At 57.6% G+C, this 17,328-nt stretch overlaps 2 protein-coding genes across 2 annotated transcripts; both read left to right on the plus strand.

Moving 5' to 3' along the window:
• Nucleotides 1-1,333: 1,333 nt before the first annotated feature.
• On the plus strand, nucleotides 1,334-5,067 carry LOC141965187 (protocadherin gamma-B5-like). The gene has a single exon (XM_074916389.1). The coding sequence runs from the start codon at nucleotides 1,701-1,703 to the stop codon at nucleotides 4,374-4,376; it is 2,676 nt and encodes an 891-aa protein (XP_074772490.1). The 5' UTR covers nucleotides 1,334-1,700; the 3' UTR covers nucleotides 4,377-5,067.
• Nucleotides 5,068-5,408: 341 nt separating this feature from the next.
• On the plus strand, nucleotides 5,409-9,914 carry LOC141965225 (protocadherin gamma-A2-like). The gene has a single exon (XM_074916475.1). The coding sequence runs from the start codon at nucleotides 6,558-6,560 to the stop codon at nucleotides 9,912-9,914; it is 3,357 nt and encodes a 1,118-aa protein (XP_074772576.1). The 5' UTR covers nucleotides 5,409-6,557.
• Nucleotides 9,915-17,328: the final 7,414 nt, after the last annotated feature.

A 17,328-nucleotide genomic window follows, 5' to 3' on the forward strand; every position in this document is an offset into this window, starting at 1 on the left:
TGCGGCCTCACCAGTGCCGAGCACAGGGGTCAGATCCCTTCCCTGTCCCTGCTGGCCACGCAGGGATAGTCAGGATACCATTGACCTTCTTGGCCACCTGAGCACACCGCTGGCTCCTGTTCAGCCGGCTGTCAGTCAACCCCCCCCCCGTTTCCTCTCTGACTGGCAGCTCTCCAGCCACTCCTCCCCAAGCCTGCAGCACTGATGGGGGTTGTTGTGGCCCAAGGTCAGCACCCAGCGTTTGGCCTTATTTGGCCACTCCCCCAGTTGGCCTCAGCCCATGGCTCCAGCCTGTCCAGGTCTCTCTGCAGAGCCTCCCTACCCTCGAGCAGATAAATACTCCCACCCAGCTGGGTGTCATCTGCAAACTGACTGAGGGTGCACTCGATCCCCTCGTCTAGGTCATCAATAAAGATGTTAAACAGGAGTGGCCCCAACACTGAGCCCTGGGGGACACCACTCGTGACCGGCTGCCAACTGGATTTAACTCCGTTCACCACCACTCTTTAGGCCCGGCCATCCAGCCAGTTTCTTACCCAGCGAAGTGTGTGCCCATCCAAGCCACGAGCAAACAGTTTTTCCAGGGCAGTGTAGTGAAAAACGGCATCAAAGGCCTTACTAAATCAAGGTAGACAACGTCCACAGCCTTTCCCTCATCCAAGAAGCAGATCACCCTGTCGTAGAAGGAGATCAGGTTTGTCAAGCAGGACCTGCCTTTCCTAACCCGTTCTGACTGAGACTGATCATCTGGTTGTCCCGCATGTGCTGTGTGATGGTACTCAGGATGAGCTCATCCATCAGCTTCCCGGGCATGGAAGTCAAGCTCACAGGCCTGCAATTTCCCAGATCATCCTTCCTACCCTTCTTATATAGGGGAATAACTGGCTGATTTGCAATCTGTTGGGACCTCCTGAGTCAGCCAGGACTGCTGGTAAAGTGGCTTGGTGATCAACCCAGCCAGCTCCTTCGGCACCCAGGGGGGAATCCCATTTGGTCCTATAGAGTTGTGTATGTCTGTGATGAAGTAAATATACTCTGATTCCCTGAAGGAAATGCTCTTTCACTGGCGGCTGATGTTTGGCCAGAGCTGGATATGGCCCATGGTGCAACTAAAGGCTGTGAACGCAGAGCAAGGAGGGTGAGGGGGGCTTTGAACTAAGACGGGTCATAGTGGTTTTGTCTGTGCAATGCTTTGACCTCACGCGCGGTGCCAAGGCCTGTGCCATTTGCGTTATGGTGCGAGCTTTGCTGTCCATAAGGCAGCGGTAATGCGCTGGCAATCAGGTGCGTGAGCACAAGCTGTACCCGGAGCAAGGCTGCGTGGGTCCGAGCCCTTGGAAGTGCCGGGCGAAGGCGCCTTTGCCCGCTGTGCCAGAGCCCGGCCCCCGGGAGCGCGGCCATCGGGCGGCTGCGGTGGCGTCGCGGCGCCTCCGGGTGCCGCTGTTGGCCGCGGGGAGCGGCGCTGGAGCCGGAGCCGGCGCCGCGTCCTGCCCCCGCCGGCTGCTCGCTCGCCCGGCGCCGGCCAGAGCGGCAGCGGCGCGGGCAGCAGAGGCGAGAGGCGGCGCGGCGCGGGGAGCAGCGGCGTCCGAGCCGGCGCCGAGCTCGCTGCCCTCCGGCGGCCCCTGCGCTCGGTGCGGAGAGCGGCTGGAAGGGCGGCAGGGCAGCGGCGGGAGGGAGGAGCGCGGCGAGCGCTGGCGAGGATGGCGGGCGGGCGGCGGCAGAGCCGGCGGCGAGCAGCCGGGCCAGTGCTGCTGCCCGCTCTGCTGCTGGGCTTGTGCTGCCGGGCGGCGCCGGAGCGGATCCGCTACGCCATCCCCGAGGAGCTGGGCAGAGGCTCGCTGGTGGGGCCGCTGGCGCGGGACCTGGGGCTGAGCCCGGCGGAGCTGCCGGCACGCAAGCTGCGGGTGGCGACTGCCGCTGAAAGGCAGCTGAAATACTTCTCGGTGAGCGCGGAGAGCGGGGAGCTGTACGTGAGCGAGAGGCTGGACCGGGAGGAGATGTGCGGCGAGGCGGCGTCCTGCTCCGTCAGCTTCGAGGCGCTGGTGCAGAACCCGCTCAACGTTTTCCACGTCGAGGTGGACATCCAGGACGTCAACGACAACTCCCCGCGCTTCCTGCGGGACACTTTCCATCTGGAGATCAACGAGTTTACTTCTCCCGGCGCCCGCTATTATTTAGGCATGGCCGAGGACCCGGACGTGGGCAGCAACGCGCTGCAGGGCTACGAGCTGGAGAAAAACGGGTACTTCGCGGTGGAGGTGAAGCAGAGCCAAGACGGCAGCAAGTTCGCGGAGCTGGTGCTGCGCCGGGCGCTGGACCGGGAGAGCGAGCAGAGCCTGCGGCTGGTGCTGACGGCGCTGGACGGCGGCGACCCGCCCCGGAGCGGCACCGCCCAGCTCTGCATCAACGTCACCGACGCCAACGACAACGCGCCCGTGTTCGCGCAGGACCGGTACCGCGCCAGCCTGCGCGAGGACGCGCCGCCGGGCTCGACGGTGCTGCACGTGTCCGCCTCCGACGCCGACGCGGGCTTCAACGCCCGGATCACCTACGGCTTCGGGGAAACGCCGGCCAAGGTGCTTCAGAAGTTCGTGGTGGACGCGGAGAGCGGGACGGTCACGCTGCGGGAGGCGCTGGACTTCGAGGAGACACGCGCGTTCAGCCTGGCCGTGGAGGCGAGGGACGGCGGCGGCCTGGTGGCCCACTGCGAGGTGGAGGTGGAGGTGCTGGACGTGAACGACAACGCGCCCGAAATCACGCTGTTGTCGGTGTCGAGCCCGGTGCCCGAGGACGCGCCGGTGGGCACGGTGGTGGCCCTGCTGAACGTGATGGACCGCGACTCCGGGGAGAACGGTCAGGTGTCGTGCGAGCTGTCGGGCGAGGCGCCGCTGTCGCTGGTGGCGTCGTCGTCGGGCGGCTCGTACAAGGTGGTGACGGCGAGCGCGCTGGACCGGGAGCAGGCGGGCGAGCACCGCGTGACGGTGGTGGCCCGCGACCGGGGCAGCCCGGCGCTGTCCGGGCGCGCGGCGCTGGTGCTGGAGGTGTCGGACGTGAACGACAACGCGCCGGTGTTCGAGGAGGCCGCCTACAGCGCCTACGTGGCGGAGAACAACGCGGCGGGCGCGCCGGTGCTGCGCGTGCGCGCGCGGGACGCGGACGCGGGCGCCAACGGGCGCGTGAGCTACTGGCTGGCGGGCGGCAGCGCGGGCGCGGCGCCCTACGTGTCGGTGGAGGCGCGGAGCGGCGCGGTGTACGCGCAGCGCTCCTTCGACTACGAGCAGTGCCGCGAGTTCGCGGTGGCGGTGCGGGCGCAGGACGGCGGGGCGCCGGCGCGGAGCTCGACGGCCACGGTGCGCGTCTTCGTGCTGGACCGCAACGACAACGCGCCGCGGGTGCTGTGGCCGGCGGCGGGCGCGGGGCCGGGCGCGGTCGCGGCGGGGCCGGCGCCGTTCGAGGTGGTGCCGCGGTCGGCCGAGGCCGGGTACCTGGTGGCCAAGGTGGTGGCGGTGGACGCGGACGCGGGTCGCAACGCGTGGCTGTCGTACGAGCTGGTGCAGGCGCCGGAGCCGGCGCTGTTCCGCGTGGGGCCGCACAGCGGCGAGGTGCGGACGGCGCGCGCCGTGTCGGAGCGGGACGCGGCCAAGCAGCGGCTGGTGGCCGTGGTGAAGGACCACGGGCAGCCGGCGCTGTCGGCCACGGCCACGCTGCACGTGGTGCTGGCCGAGAGCTTGCAGGAGGCGCTGCCGGAGCTGAGCGAGCGGGCGGCGGGCGCCGACTCGGCGGCGGAGCTGCAGTTCTACCTGGTGCTGGCGCTGGCGCTCCTCTCCGCCCTGTTCCTGCTGAGCGTGGCGCTGGCCGTGCTGGCGCGGCTGCGCCGGGCCGGGCCGCCCGCCGTCCTGCGCTGCCTGGGCGCGCAGCGCTTCTCCGCGGCCGGCGCCGCCTTCCCGGCCGACTTCTGCGAGGGCACCTTGCCCTACTCCTACAACCTGTGCGCGGCGCCGGGCCGCGCCGTGGCCGAGGGCGCTTGGCTGCCGCCGCCGCTGCCCAGCCTGCCCGCGGAGGAGCTTCTCGGCGGGGAGCGCTGCGGGAAGCGGAGCCCGAGCAGCAGCGCCGGCGCGGGAGAGCCGCCCGCCGAGCCCGACGCACCGCAGGTCTGTGAGCCCGCGCGCTCTCGCTCTTCCCCTTCGGCCGGGCGGAGCCGTCGTGCCTCTGGCCCGGGCTCTTCCGCGGCTGCTGTGCGCGGGGAGCGCTCCTCCGGCTGCCCGGGAGGGAAGGAACGAGCGGGGGATGCCCCTTGCTCTGCCAGCAGGCAGGCAGCCGCGGCACTCCGTGCTCTGCCGGCGGCCGCAGGCTCAGCTTCACCCGACAAATTCTGATACCAACCCGTCTTTGAGTTGGTACCGGTGATGGCTGTATACTGAGCATTGTGCGTGAGAGGGACGGGAGAATGTGGTGGGCGCTTCTTGGTGGAGACTCCCCCTTCCTCGTCGCTTTTTCCCCAAACCGATGCACCCGGACCTGGTCGATAGCTGCATGTAAAATTGTTGATTTCCCGTTGAATGTTTTATCCATGAACTCAGAACTCACAGATGGTTCCTCCCTGATGAAGGAGGAAGGTGTCCCCCGTCTTTTGAGGGAGGCTCCTGTAGTAGTGGTAGCCCAGGTTGGATCGGGCATTTTTCCCAGTGATTATTGCTCTGTGCACTTTTTTCACTCTTTTTCTTCCCTGGGTGTTAGCTCCCTCTTCTTCAGCGTTCCTGATCTGTCTTTCATGCACACGTGGAGGTGTAGAATGGGGTATCATAAGAAAAACTAGATCGCATTTTTAATTTTGAACCTCTTCTATTTTCCTCTCCCCTTTCCGAGAGAAACTTGCTTGGACCTGGTTAATCACGTTGACAGGGAAATACTAAACCGAGGAACTCTGTCTTTCTGCCACTTTTAAATCGTTGTCGAATCTCCCACTTTGAGCAGGACAGCTTATACCCACCTTGAGAAGATATCTAAAAGGGGAAGGAATTTTACGAGAAGTAAATGAGATCAATGAGGCACTCGAATACAGTCCATTTACACTTTCAGAAATGCTCCGCGTAGTTTAGGGTGTGCAGCTGTATTTGTCTTCACCTAATGTCCTACGATATTTTGCTGAAGAGGTTTTCTACCAACATGAACATTCAAGGCTTGGATTAATAACTTGTTAACAAGTCGCAAGGTTTTACACCTCGACTTATTTGAAAATGAAAGTTCTTCTGGTCTTTCAAGGTATCGTATAATTTGGATAAATGCAAATGTGTTTCAGCTATGCCACCCCTAAATTAATGAGGGGTATTAAAAAGGAAATCTCACGGCAGTGTCCTTCACCTTTGTTTTTCCACCCATTTTTAACTGTATCTTCGCATGTAGCACCGTTTAATGCGATTGCGTTGCTCAGTTTGCCACAGTGCAAAAATACCGTTGAGAACAAAAGACCGACGCAGTCGCGTGGCTGCGCTGAATGGGCAGAGGAGCCAAGGCAGCGGTACCCGCTGCGGTTCTTGCCGCGCTCGCCAAGGCGTTTTCCCGGCAGCTGGCTGGAGCCGAGCAGATGCTTCGGGCCGGGGTCAGTGCAGGTGCCTCCCGCCTCCTGGGGAGCTGTAGTGCAGCCCGGGGTGGGGGCAGAGAACGAGTTGCGAGCAGTAGCGGCGCCTCCTCCTGTGCTGTGTTCCCAGGAAGGTCTCCTGGGGAGCAATCCCTGAGCCCGTGGCGGGGCGGAGCAAGCCCAGCTCCTCCGGAGCGGTAGGGGCCGAGGGGGCTTAGATTCCGAGATGATGGACCCCACCTTCTTCAGCCTTGACGTGTCTCGGCTCAGTCGGCGGCGGTGGGGGACTTCATTGGAAGCGTGTTCCGGGGGGCTGAAGATTGAAAGCCAAGTTCCTGCCGCTTGGGTTAGGGAGCCCGACACCTCTGCTTCTGTTTGTGTGTGTGTGTGTGTGTGTCCGAAATATTTTGTATTTCAGAGCCTGTTCTGTCTTGCTGTCCTTGTAGCCGTCATTCCAGCATGACGGGTACAAAAATCCGTGGTGGGGACTGTGCTTTTGGACTAATGCTCGAAGACCCGTGATATTCTACACGTTAAATAAATAAATAAATAAATAAAGTATTATAGTTGCTATGTATTGGCCATGAGCAAGGGTTCTTTCCCGTGCGGTCGGAGTAACGGGCATCGTTAAAGGAAAGAACGGCTCAGAGAAAAGCCCGTGCAGGAAATCCCGCGTCCCCATTGGAGGGAGGATCTTCATTGCTGCCTTGTGCTGTCGGGACGGGGCGAGTTCCTGTGGCTGTAGGATGCATCTGTGATCTGCAGAAAGCGTGAAGGCAACGTCCTTGAAGCTCGACTACTGCAAAAAGCTGTGCAATTCGCGGAGGAGACTGTGCTGTCGGAGCGAGGGGAACAGGCTCGTCAGAGTCTTCACGTCATCTTCGACTTGGCATAACATCGCCGGATACATTTTCCTCCCGTGCGGAAGGAGTAAGAGAGTGCCGGGCCGTCGTTGGTTTGTTCTTGCTTTGCGGTGGGGATGTCGGCGAGGAGGAAGGAGGAGCTGTCGGGGAGAGACGGCAGCGCAGGAGCTCCCCGCCGGGCGGGCAGCGATGTCTGTGTCGGTGGCGCCGGTGCCGTCCCCGCGAGGTGTCCGTGGGCAGGGCCGGGCGGGCAGCGCTCGGCAGCGCTCGGTGCCTGCAGTGCCGGGAGGAGGCTGCGGGCGCCGCTGTTGACCGAGGAGGAGCGAGAGGAAGGCCGGAGCGCTGCAGGCAGCCCCGCCCGCTGCGGCCCGGCTCGCTCGCTCGCTCGCTGGCTGGCTCGGCGGCCGGGCGGTCTGCGAGCGTCCCCGCGGTGCGGAGCCGTGCTGCAGCGAGGCGGAGGGGCCGGCGGCAGCGGCCGGGGCCGGCCACAGGGAGCGGCAGCCGGAGAGGGAAGAAGGAGGAGGATCAGGATCCAGAGCCGTGAACGGGAGCCGGAGCCGGAGCCAGAGCCAGAAGCGACTCGGCGGGCGGCGGCGGGTCGGTGTCGGCGGTGTTGCGGGGCCCCAGGGGCCGCGGCGGAGATGTGCGCGGCGGGGAGGCGCCGGGGCCGGCGGGAGCGAGCCCTGCTGTGGTGCGTGCTGGTGGCGGCGTGGGAGGCGGCGTGGGGGCAGCTGCGCTACTCGGTTCCCGAGGAGATGCCCAAGGGCTCGTTCGTGGGCGACGTGGCCAAGGACCTGGGGCTGGAGCTGACGGCGCTCCGCGACCGCGGCCTCCGCGTTGTCTCCGCAGGGAGGACGCAGTATTTCTCCCTGCACGGGAAGACGGGACACTTGGTGACGGCGGAGAGGATCGACAGAGAGCAGCTGTGCGAGACGGTGCAGCGATGCGTGCTGCGGTGTGAGGTGATAGTGGAGGGGGAAATGCAGGTTTACGGAATCGAAGTGGAAATCACGGACATTAACGACAACGCTCCCAGCTTCAAGGAAACTGAACTGGAGGAGACTATAAGCGAGACGACATCGCCGGGGTCGCGGTTTCCCCTGGTCGAGGCTCACGACCCGGACTCGGGAGCGAATTCCCTGCAGCGCTACGAGCTGAGCGGCGACGAGCACTTCTCGCTGGCCGTGCGGGCGGGCCCCGGCGGGGACCAGCGTCCCGAGCTGGTGCTGGCGAAGGCGCTGGACCGCGAGGAGGCGGCGTTTCACGAGCTGGTGCTGAGGGCGAGCGACGGCGGCGACCCGGCGCGGACGGGCACGGCGCGGATCCGCGTGGCGGTGCTGGACGCCAACGACAACGCGCCCGTGTTCGGCCAGGCGGAGTACACGGTGCGTGTGCCGGAGGACGTGCCCGTGGGCTCCACCCTCCTCATCGTCACGGCCACCGACGCCGACGAGGGGATCAACGGGCACGTGAAATACTCGCTGAAGAAAACCACAGAGAAGGCCTCGAGGATTTTTCATCTAGACTCCGAGACGGGAGCGATCGCGGTGGTGCGGAGCCTGGACTTCGAGGACGCGGCGCTATACGAACTGGATGTCCAGGCACGGGACGGCGGGGGAATATCCGACACAGCGAAAGTCACGATCACGGTGACAGACGTAAACGACAACGCGCCCGAGATTTCGGTGCGGTCGGCGCTGAGCGAGATCTCTGAGGACGCCCCGTCGGGGACGGTGGTGGCCCTGCTGCACGTGCAGGACCGCGACTCGGGGGCGAACGGCGAGGTGCGGTGCAGCATCGCGGAGAACCTCCCGTTCCGGCTGGAGAGGTCGTTGGGGGACTACTACCGCGTGGTGACGTCGAGGCAGCTGGACCGGGAGGAGGTGGCGGAGTACAACGTGACGGTGCGGGCGGCCGACGGCGGGTCGCCGGCGCTGCGGAGCAGCGCGGTGCTGGCGCTGCGGGTGCTGGACGTGAACGACAACGCGCCGGTGTTCGCGGAGGCGCGCTACAGCGCCCGGCTGCCCGAGAACAACGCGGCGGGCGCGCTGGTGCTGACGGTGCGCGCGGCGGACGCGGACTGGGGGCAGAACGCGCGCGTGCGGTACCGGCTGTCGGAGGGGCGGGTGCGGGGCGCGCCGCTCTCGTCCTACGTGTCGGTGCAGGCGGAGACGGGCGCGCTGTACGCGCTGCGCTCCTTCGACTACGAGGAGGTGCGCGAGGTGGGGCTGTGGGTGCGGGCGGAGGACGGCGGCGCGCCGGCGCTGAGCAGCAACGTGTCGGTGCGGCTCGTGATCGTGGACGAGAACGACAACGCGCCGCAGGTGCTGTACCCGCCGCCGGCGCCGGGGCCGGGCGCGGGGCCGGGCGCGGGCTGGGCGGGCGTGGAGCTGGCGCCGCGCTCGGCGGAGCCCGGGGCGCTGGTGGCCAAGGTGGTGGCGGTGGACGCGGACGCGGGGCAGAACGCGTGGCTGTCGTACGAGCTGGCCAAGGCGACGGAGCCGGGGCTGTTCCGCGTGGGGCTGCACAGCGGCGAGGTGCGCACGGCGCGCTTCCCGCTGGCCCGCGACGCGGCGCGGCAGAGCCTGGTGGTGGTGGTGAAGGACCACGGGCGGCCGGCGCTGTCGGCCACGGCCACGCTGACGGTGGTGCTGGCCGAGAGCGTGGCCGAGCTGCTGTCGGAGCTGGGCAGCGCGGCGGCGGCGCCGGGCGAGCCGGCCGGCAGCCTGACGCGGTGGCTGGTGGTGGCCGTGGCGGCCGTGTCCTGCCTCTTCCTCGCCTTCCTGCTGCTGCTGCTGGCGCTGCGCCTGCGGCGGTGGCGCCGCTCGCAGCTGCTGGCGGCGGGCAGCGGCGCCTTGCGCGGCGTGCCGGCCTCGCACTTCGTGGGCATCGACGGCGTCCGCGCCTTCCTGCGCTCCTACTCGCACGAGGTGTCGCTCACGGCCGACTCGCGCAAGAGCCAGCTCCGCTTGTCGGCCGGCAGCTGCTGCGACACCCTCCCGGCCCGGCCGCCGCCCGACGAGCCCGCGCCGCTGCTCGGGGAGGACCCCGCCGCTGCCCCGGTGAGTTCCCGTGCCCGGACTTCCCGGCTCCGCGACGCTTCGCTCTGCTGCTGCTCGGGCCTGGCCGCGCCGCGTCCCGCCCGCTGCGGAGGGGGGTCTCGCTCCCAGGCAGGCAGCGCTTCCCGCGGCACCGCGCCGGCTGCTGCTGCCTCTGGCTGGCGGGAGGGGAGCGTGGGACCGGGGCTCAGCGCTGCCGCTGCTGCCGGCCGCGGGACAAGGGGCTCACTGTCGGCTGGAGTTTCCTTTGAACGGGGCTTTGTGCTCTTATCGCTCGCCACGTCCTTTCTCATTTTGTGCCCTGCCACGTGTAATACTCGTTTTGCTCTCGGTATTCGTGGGTGTTGCGTTAATAGCAAATGGAAGTTTACGTTATTACCAGGGGCTGACGTTTTCCCGACAGCACATGGGTGAGATTGTTTCCAAACGGACCGTTAATGGTCCCGTGTATAAGCTTTGAGGTCACTTAATACTTTCCATGCGGCCTTATTGCTGCTTTGGTACCCTCGCCTGCTCGCGTGTAGTAGCACTTCATCTTTCACTGTTTATTAGATACTACCGTAAAATCCGGGTGTGAGGAAGAGAGTACTGTGTATTATTTATCACCGTACTGGTTAGAAAGGTGATTCCTCTTGTTCTGTGTTCCTTACCAGCCACTGATCAGTTTTACTTACAGGATTTGACTGTTACAAACCCTCAATTATTTTTATCGTGAACGGCGTGTTAATTGAGGTGTTTTTCTCAAGTGCCTCTTTGGTTCATTTAATCAGCACTCTTCTCTTGCTACACATCGTTTTCATTTAACATTGTTTAGGATGACTGGAAGCCATTGTCTGAAACTAAGAGCCGGCTGTGCCTGCTTTAGGGCCGGTCTTGTGCTTGTCTCATAGGTGAAAGCTCCTCACACAGTGTGTTCCTCAGCCAGTACTGACAGCAGTGTCCATTTTGGGCACCAGAATGCAGTGTGCGTGAAGTACCTCTTGCTCAACGGGAAGACCATTCCCAGACGTTCCTGCGAATTCCTTGTTGCTTGCGGGAAATTCCGTGGTTGGGTCAGTAGTGAGCTCCATGCTCCGGACTGAGCGAGAGGGTGAAAGAGGAGTGAAATTACTTGTTGATAGGTATTAAATTCTAAGGTACATGTGTGTACATGAGCACTAGTTGTTCACCCGGGTGGTGAGCCACCGCTGTGCTCTTCAAAGATGTAGCAGAGTTAAGGACCGGGATGTTCCCAGGCTGAATATGTGCTTATAGACTCTCCTGGGGCCTTCAGACGTAGGTGAACTGTTAGAAAGTAGAGGGTATTGCTGCGGTTTCTGCTGGGGTGTGTTACGGACGGCATGGCACCTCAAGAAATGTCAGGATACTTCTGCTGTGAAGGATTATTCACTTGTGCTTTTCATGTCACCTTACAGCTTGTTTCGTATTGCTAGCCCTCATGTAGCAGCGCTTGCTCTTTCGATGTTAAGTTTTTAAAACTGACGTGAAACGGTGTGTGTGTGGAACAGAGCAGCACGCCTTTTTAATAGTGCTCCTGGTTAGAAAGGTTGTTTCCTCCTTCTGTGCTCCTTACCAGCCGGGGAGCACAGCTGGAATCTTTCTACTGTTGGAATGGTTTTGTGAGAACGCTCTTGTTGTCCACGAGAAGCTTGTTCATGCAGCAACCTTGTGGCCTTTCTGCCAAATGAGAGTTAATCTCCGAGGGATCGTTACTGTCCCCTCGGCACTTTCAATCTGCTTTACTGTTTGTCATCATGTCTTTTACAGAGGGGTGTAGTTAGAGGTAGCGGTGTAGCTGGGGGTGTAGCAACAGTTTGTCCTCTTGTGCCTAATGGCAATATAATGTTTAGTTCTTGCTCGGCAGCATTACTCATAGGATTGGACTATTAGACATACCCAGGTATTTTCATCATGAATGTCTTATTCGTTGAAGGTTTTTCTAAAACTCTATCCTTCATTGCTTTATTTATCACCATTGTCTCACAACACAGAGTTTTCATTTCACGTTAATTATTTGAAATGCATGTGAGCGTGTACCTTAGTAATGCCATGCAACAAGGTCGAGGAAGGGTGAGATGCTGTGTAAATACCTGCTCAGTATGGGTAGGTGATCTTCTTGTGCATGTCTCTCTACCTGAAGCAGTGTGGCTGCTCCTTTGTGAGAATGGTCTTGTTGGCGAGGAAGAGCCTGTTCTCACAGCAATATTGTGGCTGAGTGATCGTTTCCTAGTAACTGCTATGGCGGAAGAAGCTTGTGACGGAGAAACGGAGTCCTGTAGTCCATGTCTTAGTATATATTGAGGGAGAGGCAAGAGTGGCATAACCGGGAGCTAAGTTATCACCAGGACCCTGTAAAGGAGCACAGTACTCCTCCATGGAGTCGTCTCTTCTTTGGAGCAATAGGAGTGATAGGGAAATCTGCTGTACCTGTAGTTTCCAAGCTCGTGGTCTGTGTGATATGCCTTGTGTAGAACATACAGTCTATGGCAAGAGCTGTACGAGGGCGGGAGGGGACAGAGTCGAGGGGCAGTGAGAGACAAATGTATCTTCCTTCTTTGTATGGAGATGTAAGGACGTGTAGTCCGTACTGTGGTGGTGGTACAGATTAACTATAAATGGTCTGGGCAACTGGCATGATATTTCCTGTGAATGGCAGAGATTGAGTATAGACATCCACTTTACATTAAGGTCTGGGAATCACGTATCTTCCAAGTTGCCCATGTGCTGAAGAAGGATGATGGTGTCCTTGAGTTGATACTTTGATGACTGAGTCTTTTTGGGAGCCATGTGTTGCTTATGCACTGGAGAACATTTGCCATTTCTCTGACTTAGTGTGATGAGCAGAGAATCTCTTTGGACCCATCTGTGTTGTGATTGTTGTTCTTGGGTGAGGAGAACTGTGTGTGCAACATCTCCTTCAGTGGTGTCTGTCTGCAAAGGAAGCTTTCCTGTTGTGTGATGTTTGGGCAGGGTGAAAAAACTGTGTGTCTCCAGAGACAGGGCAGTTGAAAAAGTTTGCTGTGGTATAATGTGAGATGTCTAAAAGATGTAAAGATGTTGTAAAACTTCCATTCGTCCTAGATGTTAGATGAGACCCACATTTGTGGTTCTCTGAATTTTTCCTTTTTGATTGTCCAAAGAACTTACACTGAGGAAGGGTGGTGCTGGTCTTTGGTGTGAGCTCCTGTGTGAGTGTCCTGCGGGTTTTTTACCTACTAGATACCGTTCCTCTGTACCTACTAGAGCTGAGACATCTGACATCTCAAGCTCTGATTCCTTCACTTCTGTAGATTTCCCATTCTTGCCTTGCTGGTTGTCCAGGTCTAACGCTGGGCCTCATTGTGCCTGGTCATGCCCCCAAAACATTAACAGATCTCTTGTAACTGTTGGGCTGGGGGAACAGCTTCCACCCCTCCTGGAAGGTGTTCATTTGCCAAGACAAAGACTTTGACAGAGCCCAGTTTCCCTCAGGTGTCACTGAATGAAATGCTCTGTTGCCTGTGGCCGCCATATGGCCAGTAGTTGGATGTTGTGCGTGGTGCAAGCAAAGGCTGTGAATGCCGAGTGAGGAGGGTGAGGGGCTGGCTTTGGACTAGGGAAACAGTGGGTCAGTGTGGGTTTGGGTGGGCCATGGTTTGGTTTCATGGCTGGTGCCAAGGCCTGTGCCACTGATGTTGTGATGCTGGTTTCCCCGTGCTGAAAGGCGATTCCAGTCCTCCAGTCATAAAGTGTTTGTGCAGTAACTGTGCCTGTAGAACCATCATGTGTGTGTAGAATGGTTTCTAATTGAATTGAGTATGAAAGCTCCTTTCTCCATCTGTGTCGCCCTGTCACTTTACAATGGAGAGTTTCTTTCAGTCATAATGAGGCTTTCTTTCAGGCCTTTGTTTCCTGGAAGGTCATGGTACCTTTTGTACATTTCTGGAGAGTTCTTCATGCTTTTGAATCCGTGAGTGTTGTTTCTGCAGCAAATACTTACTCCAACAACCTAAGACAGAACTTTATTTGTGAGGAAAAGGAAGCAGAAGCTGAAAGAGAATGTGTTGTAACTTCTCAGAAGACTCAGCTTGAGAAGGAGGCCCATGAGAAGGTGCTTACACATATGGTTTCATATGTGTGGGAGATGAGCAGGGCACAGATTAGAAATATTGCCCAGAGCTGATGACTGTTTCTTAAACTGAACCCCCCTGCTGTGTAGTCCAGAATAAGACTTTAGGGCAGCACTTGAGATCTCAGGGACTTCCGAGTGCTCTCCAGGATGAATTCCCATGCCTGCAGTGAAGATTGAGACATCTTCCCGGTGAGTTCCTCTGAATCCACTTTCTCTTTGAATGCTTCCTTGCCTTACTTGTCTGATTTGTGGGTTTGTTTTCCTTTCCCTGGTCTCCTATGGATGTACGTTTATCTGTAGCAATCAGCATGGCTTTGTTCAGCCATGGGTGTGTGGTGTGTTGGTGCCTCTTGCTGATGCTCGATCGGGTGTGCAAGGCAGGAGCTGTGAGGGAATCTTTGTGTTCTGTTCTTGTTGGTGGGGAATAGAGGGAACGATGACCTTAGCAGGAGTCGCATCTCTGTGGAACAGTGCGTGTGATAAAAGAGGGGAGGAGCTTCCCCCTAAGCCATAAATTTGATGTCTCCTTAGCTGTTGGATGAGTGCTCCTCTTTCATTTTGGCCATTTATCATTCCTGTGGTTTAGAATCCTTGTTTATCTCCTGGAAGTGGTGGTGAGGATTCAAATGTACTTGTGTTCTTGGTGCGATCGTGCTGCATTCTCCTCTCGTGATCTGTTTTTGCCAATTCTGAGAAGGTCAGGAGCAAACCTGCTGGTTGTGTAGGTTTGGTGAGAAGACAGGGGAGCTCTGTGTGTGAGGCTGCAGATGAAGAGACGGTCATTTCCGTACCTGTCATAGTTAACACGAGCGTGTGCCTCATGGAGTACCTAATGGTGTATCATTCCTGTGCTTTGAACCTCACAAAAAACTCACCTTCCCTTCCTCATACATGTATTGTCCATGTTCTAGATACTGTGTCTTGGCAAGTGGCCTTTTTACTATATGTTCTTGCAAATTAAGAGGGTCAAAGAATACCGTGCAATGGTGTCACCATCCACTTAGTGGACTCGTGATGGTACGTTTAGTATGATCTCGAAAGTGCAAAATTAAGGCGACCAACACCAAAGGGCATTGCATCAAACAGTGAAACTTTATTGTGTTGCCCATGAAGCAGCACATGATAGTTAGAGATACGTGAAAGAAAGTCAAGTTTAGAAAGAAGAGAAAGACAGGTTATAGCTACCACTGCTGATCTCAAGACGTCCTAACAGTCCTGTATCCAGCCAGTGCTCTGTTGTCAGTCGTCATGATTCTTGGTGGGGAAGCTTCAAATTTTCCTTTCCAAGAAGTCATCTTCTATGCTTAGTAAGACGCTTCTATGCCGCTCCTCTGCCTCAGGCACCTCCACCCTTCTCGGAATTCAATTATCATATCTCTCTACCTCTCTCAAGTGTGGCTCCCACGCATGCACAGGGGGACTGTCCAAGGCGTGGTCAGTCTCAGAGGTGGGTAGCCTGCAACCAGGAGGTGTGTTTTGGGATGATAATGAAGCAAAGTTTGTCTAAAGTTCATGATTTCTTCATCGATGTTATGGCAACAGTTGGGATCCACCTCTTTGACAGTAGCTCTGGGGTTATCTCCAATGGCTCCAGCTAGGCCCCGGTACCGAAGAACAGCACCACACTCTTTGTACCGCACAGTTCTGTATTCAGGAGCCTTTGCACCACATTCCACTCTTGGGATCGGCAATTGTGGTTCAAACAGGCTGTTGTTGGGTGCCTCACTCTCCATGTCCCTGATGACAATGTGGAGACAAGGGTGATCTGACTGACTTGTACAAATGGTGAGAAATCAAATATTCTCCATGGTAAGGACAAATTATCTGTGCAACTTTTCTTTGGCTGGAGGAGATTTTAAAATTATGAAGATTAGAGACAACCATGTGAGCTGTGAGCAGAGTCTCGGGGTGCTGTGTGTGAGGAGGAAGTTGTGTTTTGTGGATATCAGGATTTATTGGTGGCCTTCTGCAAATGAGTCTAAAGGTGTCTTATCTTCGGATATCGCCTTGCTTGGAGTGGCCAGATGGCCAAGTTGTGAGTTCATTTCTTTCCCATTGCACACTGTTCCCTGTGATGGAATGGCCTCAAAGCATTGAGAAGAGAGGTTTGTGTGCTCCCTCCAGCTGGGTGATGCATCTTGACTGATGCCAAGGCCTCTGCCACTCTGCCTTATCCCATGTTCCGAAAAAGGATGACACACCTTTGATGAATTTGTCTGCAAGCAACAGCCATAGACGTGCAAACATGCTTCAGGGGCCCCGTTTCTAGGTATTACTGTGGGAAATGTCATTTCTCCAGCTGTATGTCCTCGTAAGACTGTGCTGTGGAGTTTCATCCTGGTTGTATCGAGCTTTTCCCAGCCTTTATCAACGTTCAGATGTTCTTAATGGCTCTTGCTCATATGAAGTAACTGCTGATGTTTTGTTGGTATTAAAATTGCTGGGACTGTATGGGACAGGAGGTTATTTTTGTCAGAAATTTCTGGGTTTGGTGCTTGTTATTTGAAGCATATGCAAGGAAGCTACTCATTTGTTGCATCCTCATGGCTGATACAGCTTTTCCTGTCAGTAGTATTTCGAGGAATCGATGGAAACATTGCATTCCCAATTACAGAGTCACGTGTCCTCCGGATTGCTCATGTGCTGAAGAGTGATGGTGTCTTTGAGGTGATAGTGAGGACTGAGTCTTTAACTGAGCTGCATATCACTTATGCTCTCTAAAGCATTACAGATTTCTTCAAATAAGTGTGACGAGCAGAGAATTCCCTATGCATGCACCTGTGTTGGGATCCTTGTTGTCCTTAAGGAGATGTTGTGTGGGAAACCTTTCTTTCAACGACGTCTGTCTGCAAAGTTATCTTCCCTGTTGGGTGCTGTTGGAGCACGCTGAAGCATTCTGTCCGCACAGAGCCAGGGTGGGTGGAAGAGTTCACCGTGCTGTAGTTTGATATGTCTAGAAGGCAGGTGTAAATGTTGAGTTTCTCCTAGTTTCATATGAGCTCCATACCTGTGGTCCTGTGCATCTTCCGTCTCCTATTGTCCAGAGAAATTCCTTTGAGAACTGTGGCTGTCGTCTGTGCTGTAATCTACGGTTTAATCCTCCCACATAATTCTTACCAACTAGATACTCTTCATTTGGACCTACTACAGTTCACAGAATCTGAAATAGGAGGCTGATTCCTTCACGATGTGGGTTTCACATTCTTTCCTTGTTTCTTCTCATGCTCTAAAACTGCCTCAGTTTGGCTAGAGCGTCTTGAAAGGAGGATCTGTTAAAAGTATCAGGCTGGGGAGCAGTTTCCATTCCTACCGCGATGGTGTTCAGCTGACAGGACAAAGACTTTGCTATAGAATCACAGGATCATCTTGGATGGAAAAGAGCTTGCAGATCATGCAGTCCAACCATTAACCTCACACTGGCCTTTCTCAGCTCCACCAGATCCCTCAGCGCTGGGTCAACTCAACTCTCCAACCCCTCCAGGGATGGGGACTCCCCCCTGCCCTGGGCAGCCCATTCCAACGCCCAACAGCCCCTTCTGCAACGAAATCCTTCCTCAGAGCCAGTCTGACCCTGCTCTGGCGCAGCTTGAGGCCATTCCCTCTTCTCCTATTGCTTGTTACTTGGTTCAAGAAACTCATCCCCACCTCTCTGCAACCTTTCATGTATTTGTAGAGGGCCAGGAGGTCTCCCCTCAGCCTCCTCTTCTCCAGACTAAA

Source organism: Athene noctua, chromosome 12, assembly GCF_965140245.1.
Source record: "Athene noctua chromosome 12, bAthNoc1.hap1.1, whole genome shotgun sequence".
NCBI classification, from domain to species: domain Eukaryota; kingdom Metazoa; phylum Chordata; class Aves; order Strigiformes; family Strigidae; genus Athene; species Athene noctua.

Excerpts from the sequence above, each read along its gene's own strand:
- LOC141965225 (XM_074916475.1), top strand. The coding sequence starts at position 6,558 with ATGTCGGCGAGGAGGAAGGAGGAGCTGTCGGGGAGAGACGGCAGCGCA.
- LOC141965187 (XM_074916389.1), top strand. The coding sequence starts at position 1,701 with ATGGCGGGCGGGCGGCGGCAGAGCCGGCGGCGAGCAGCCGGGCCAGTG.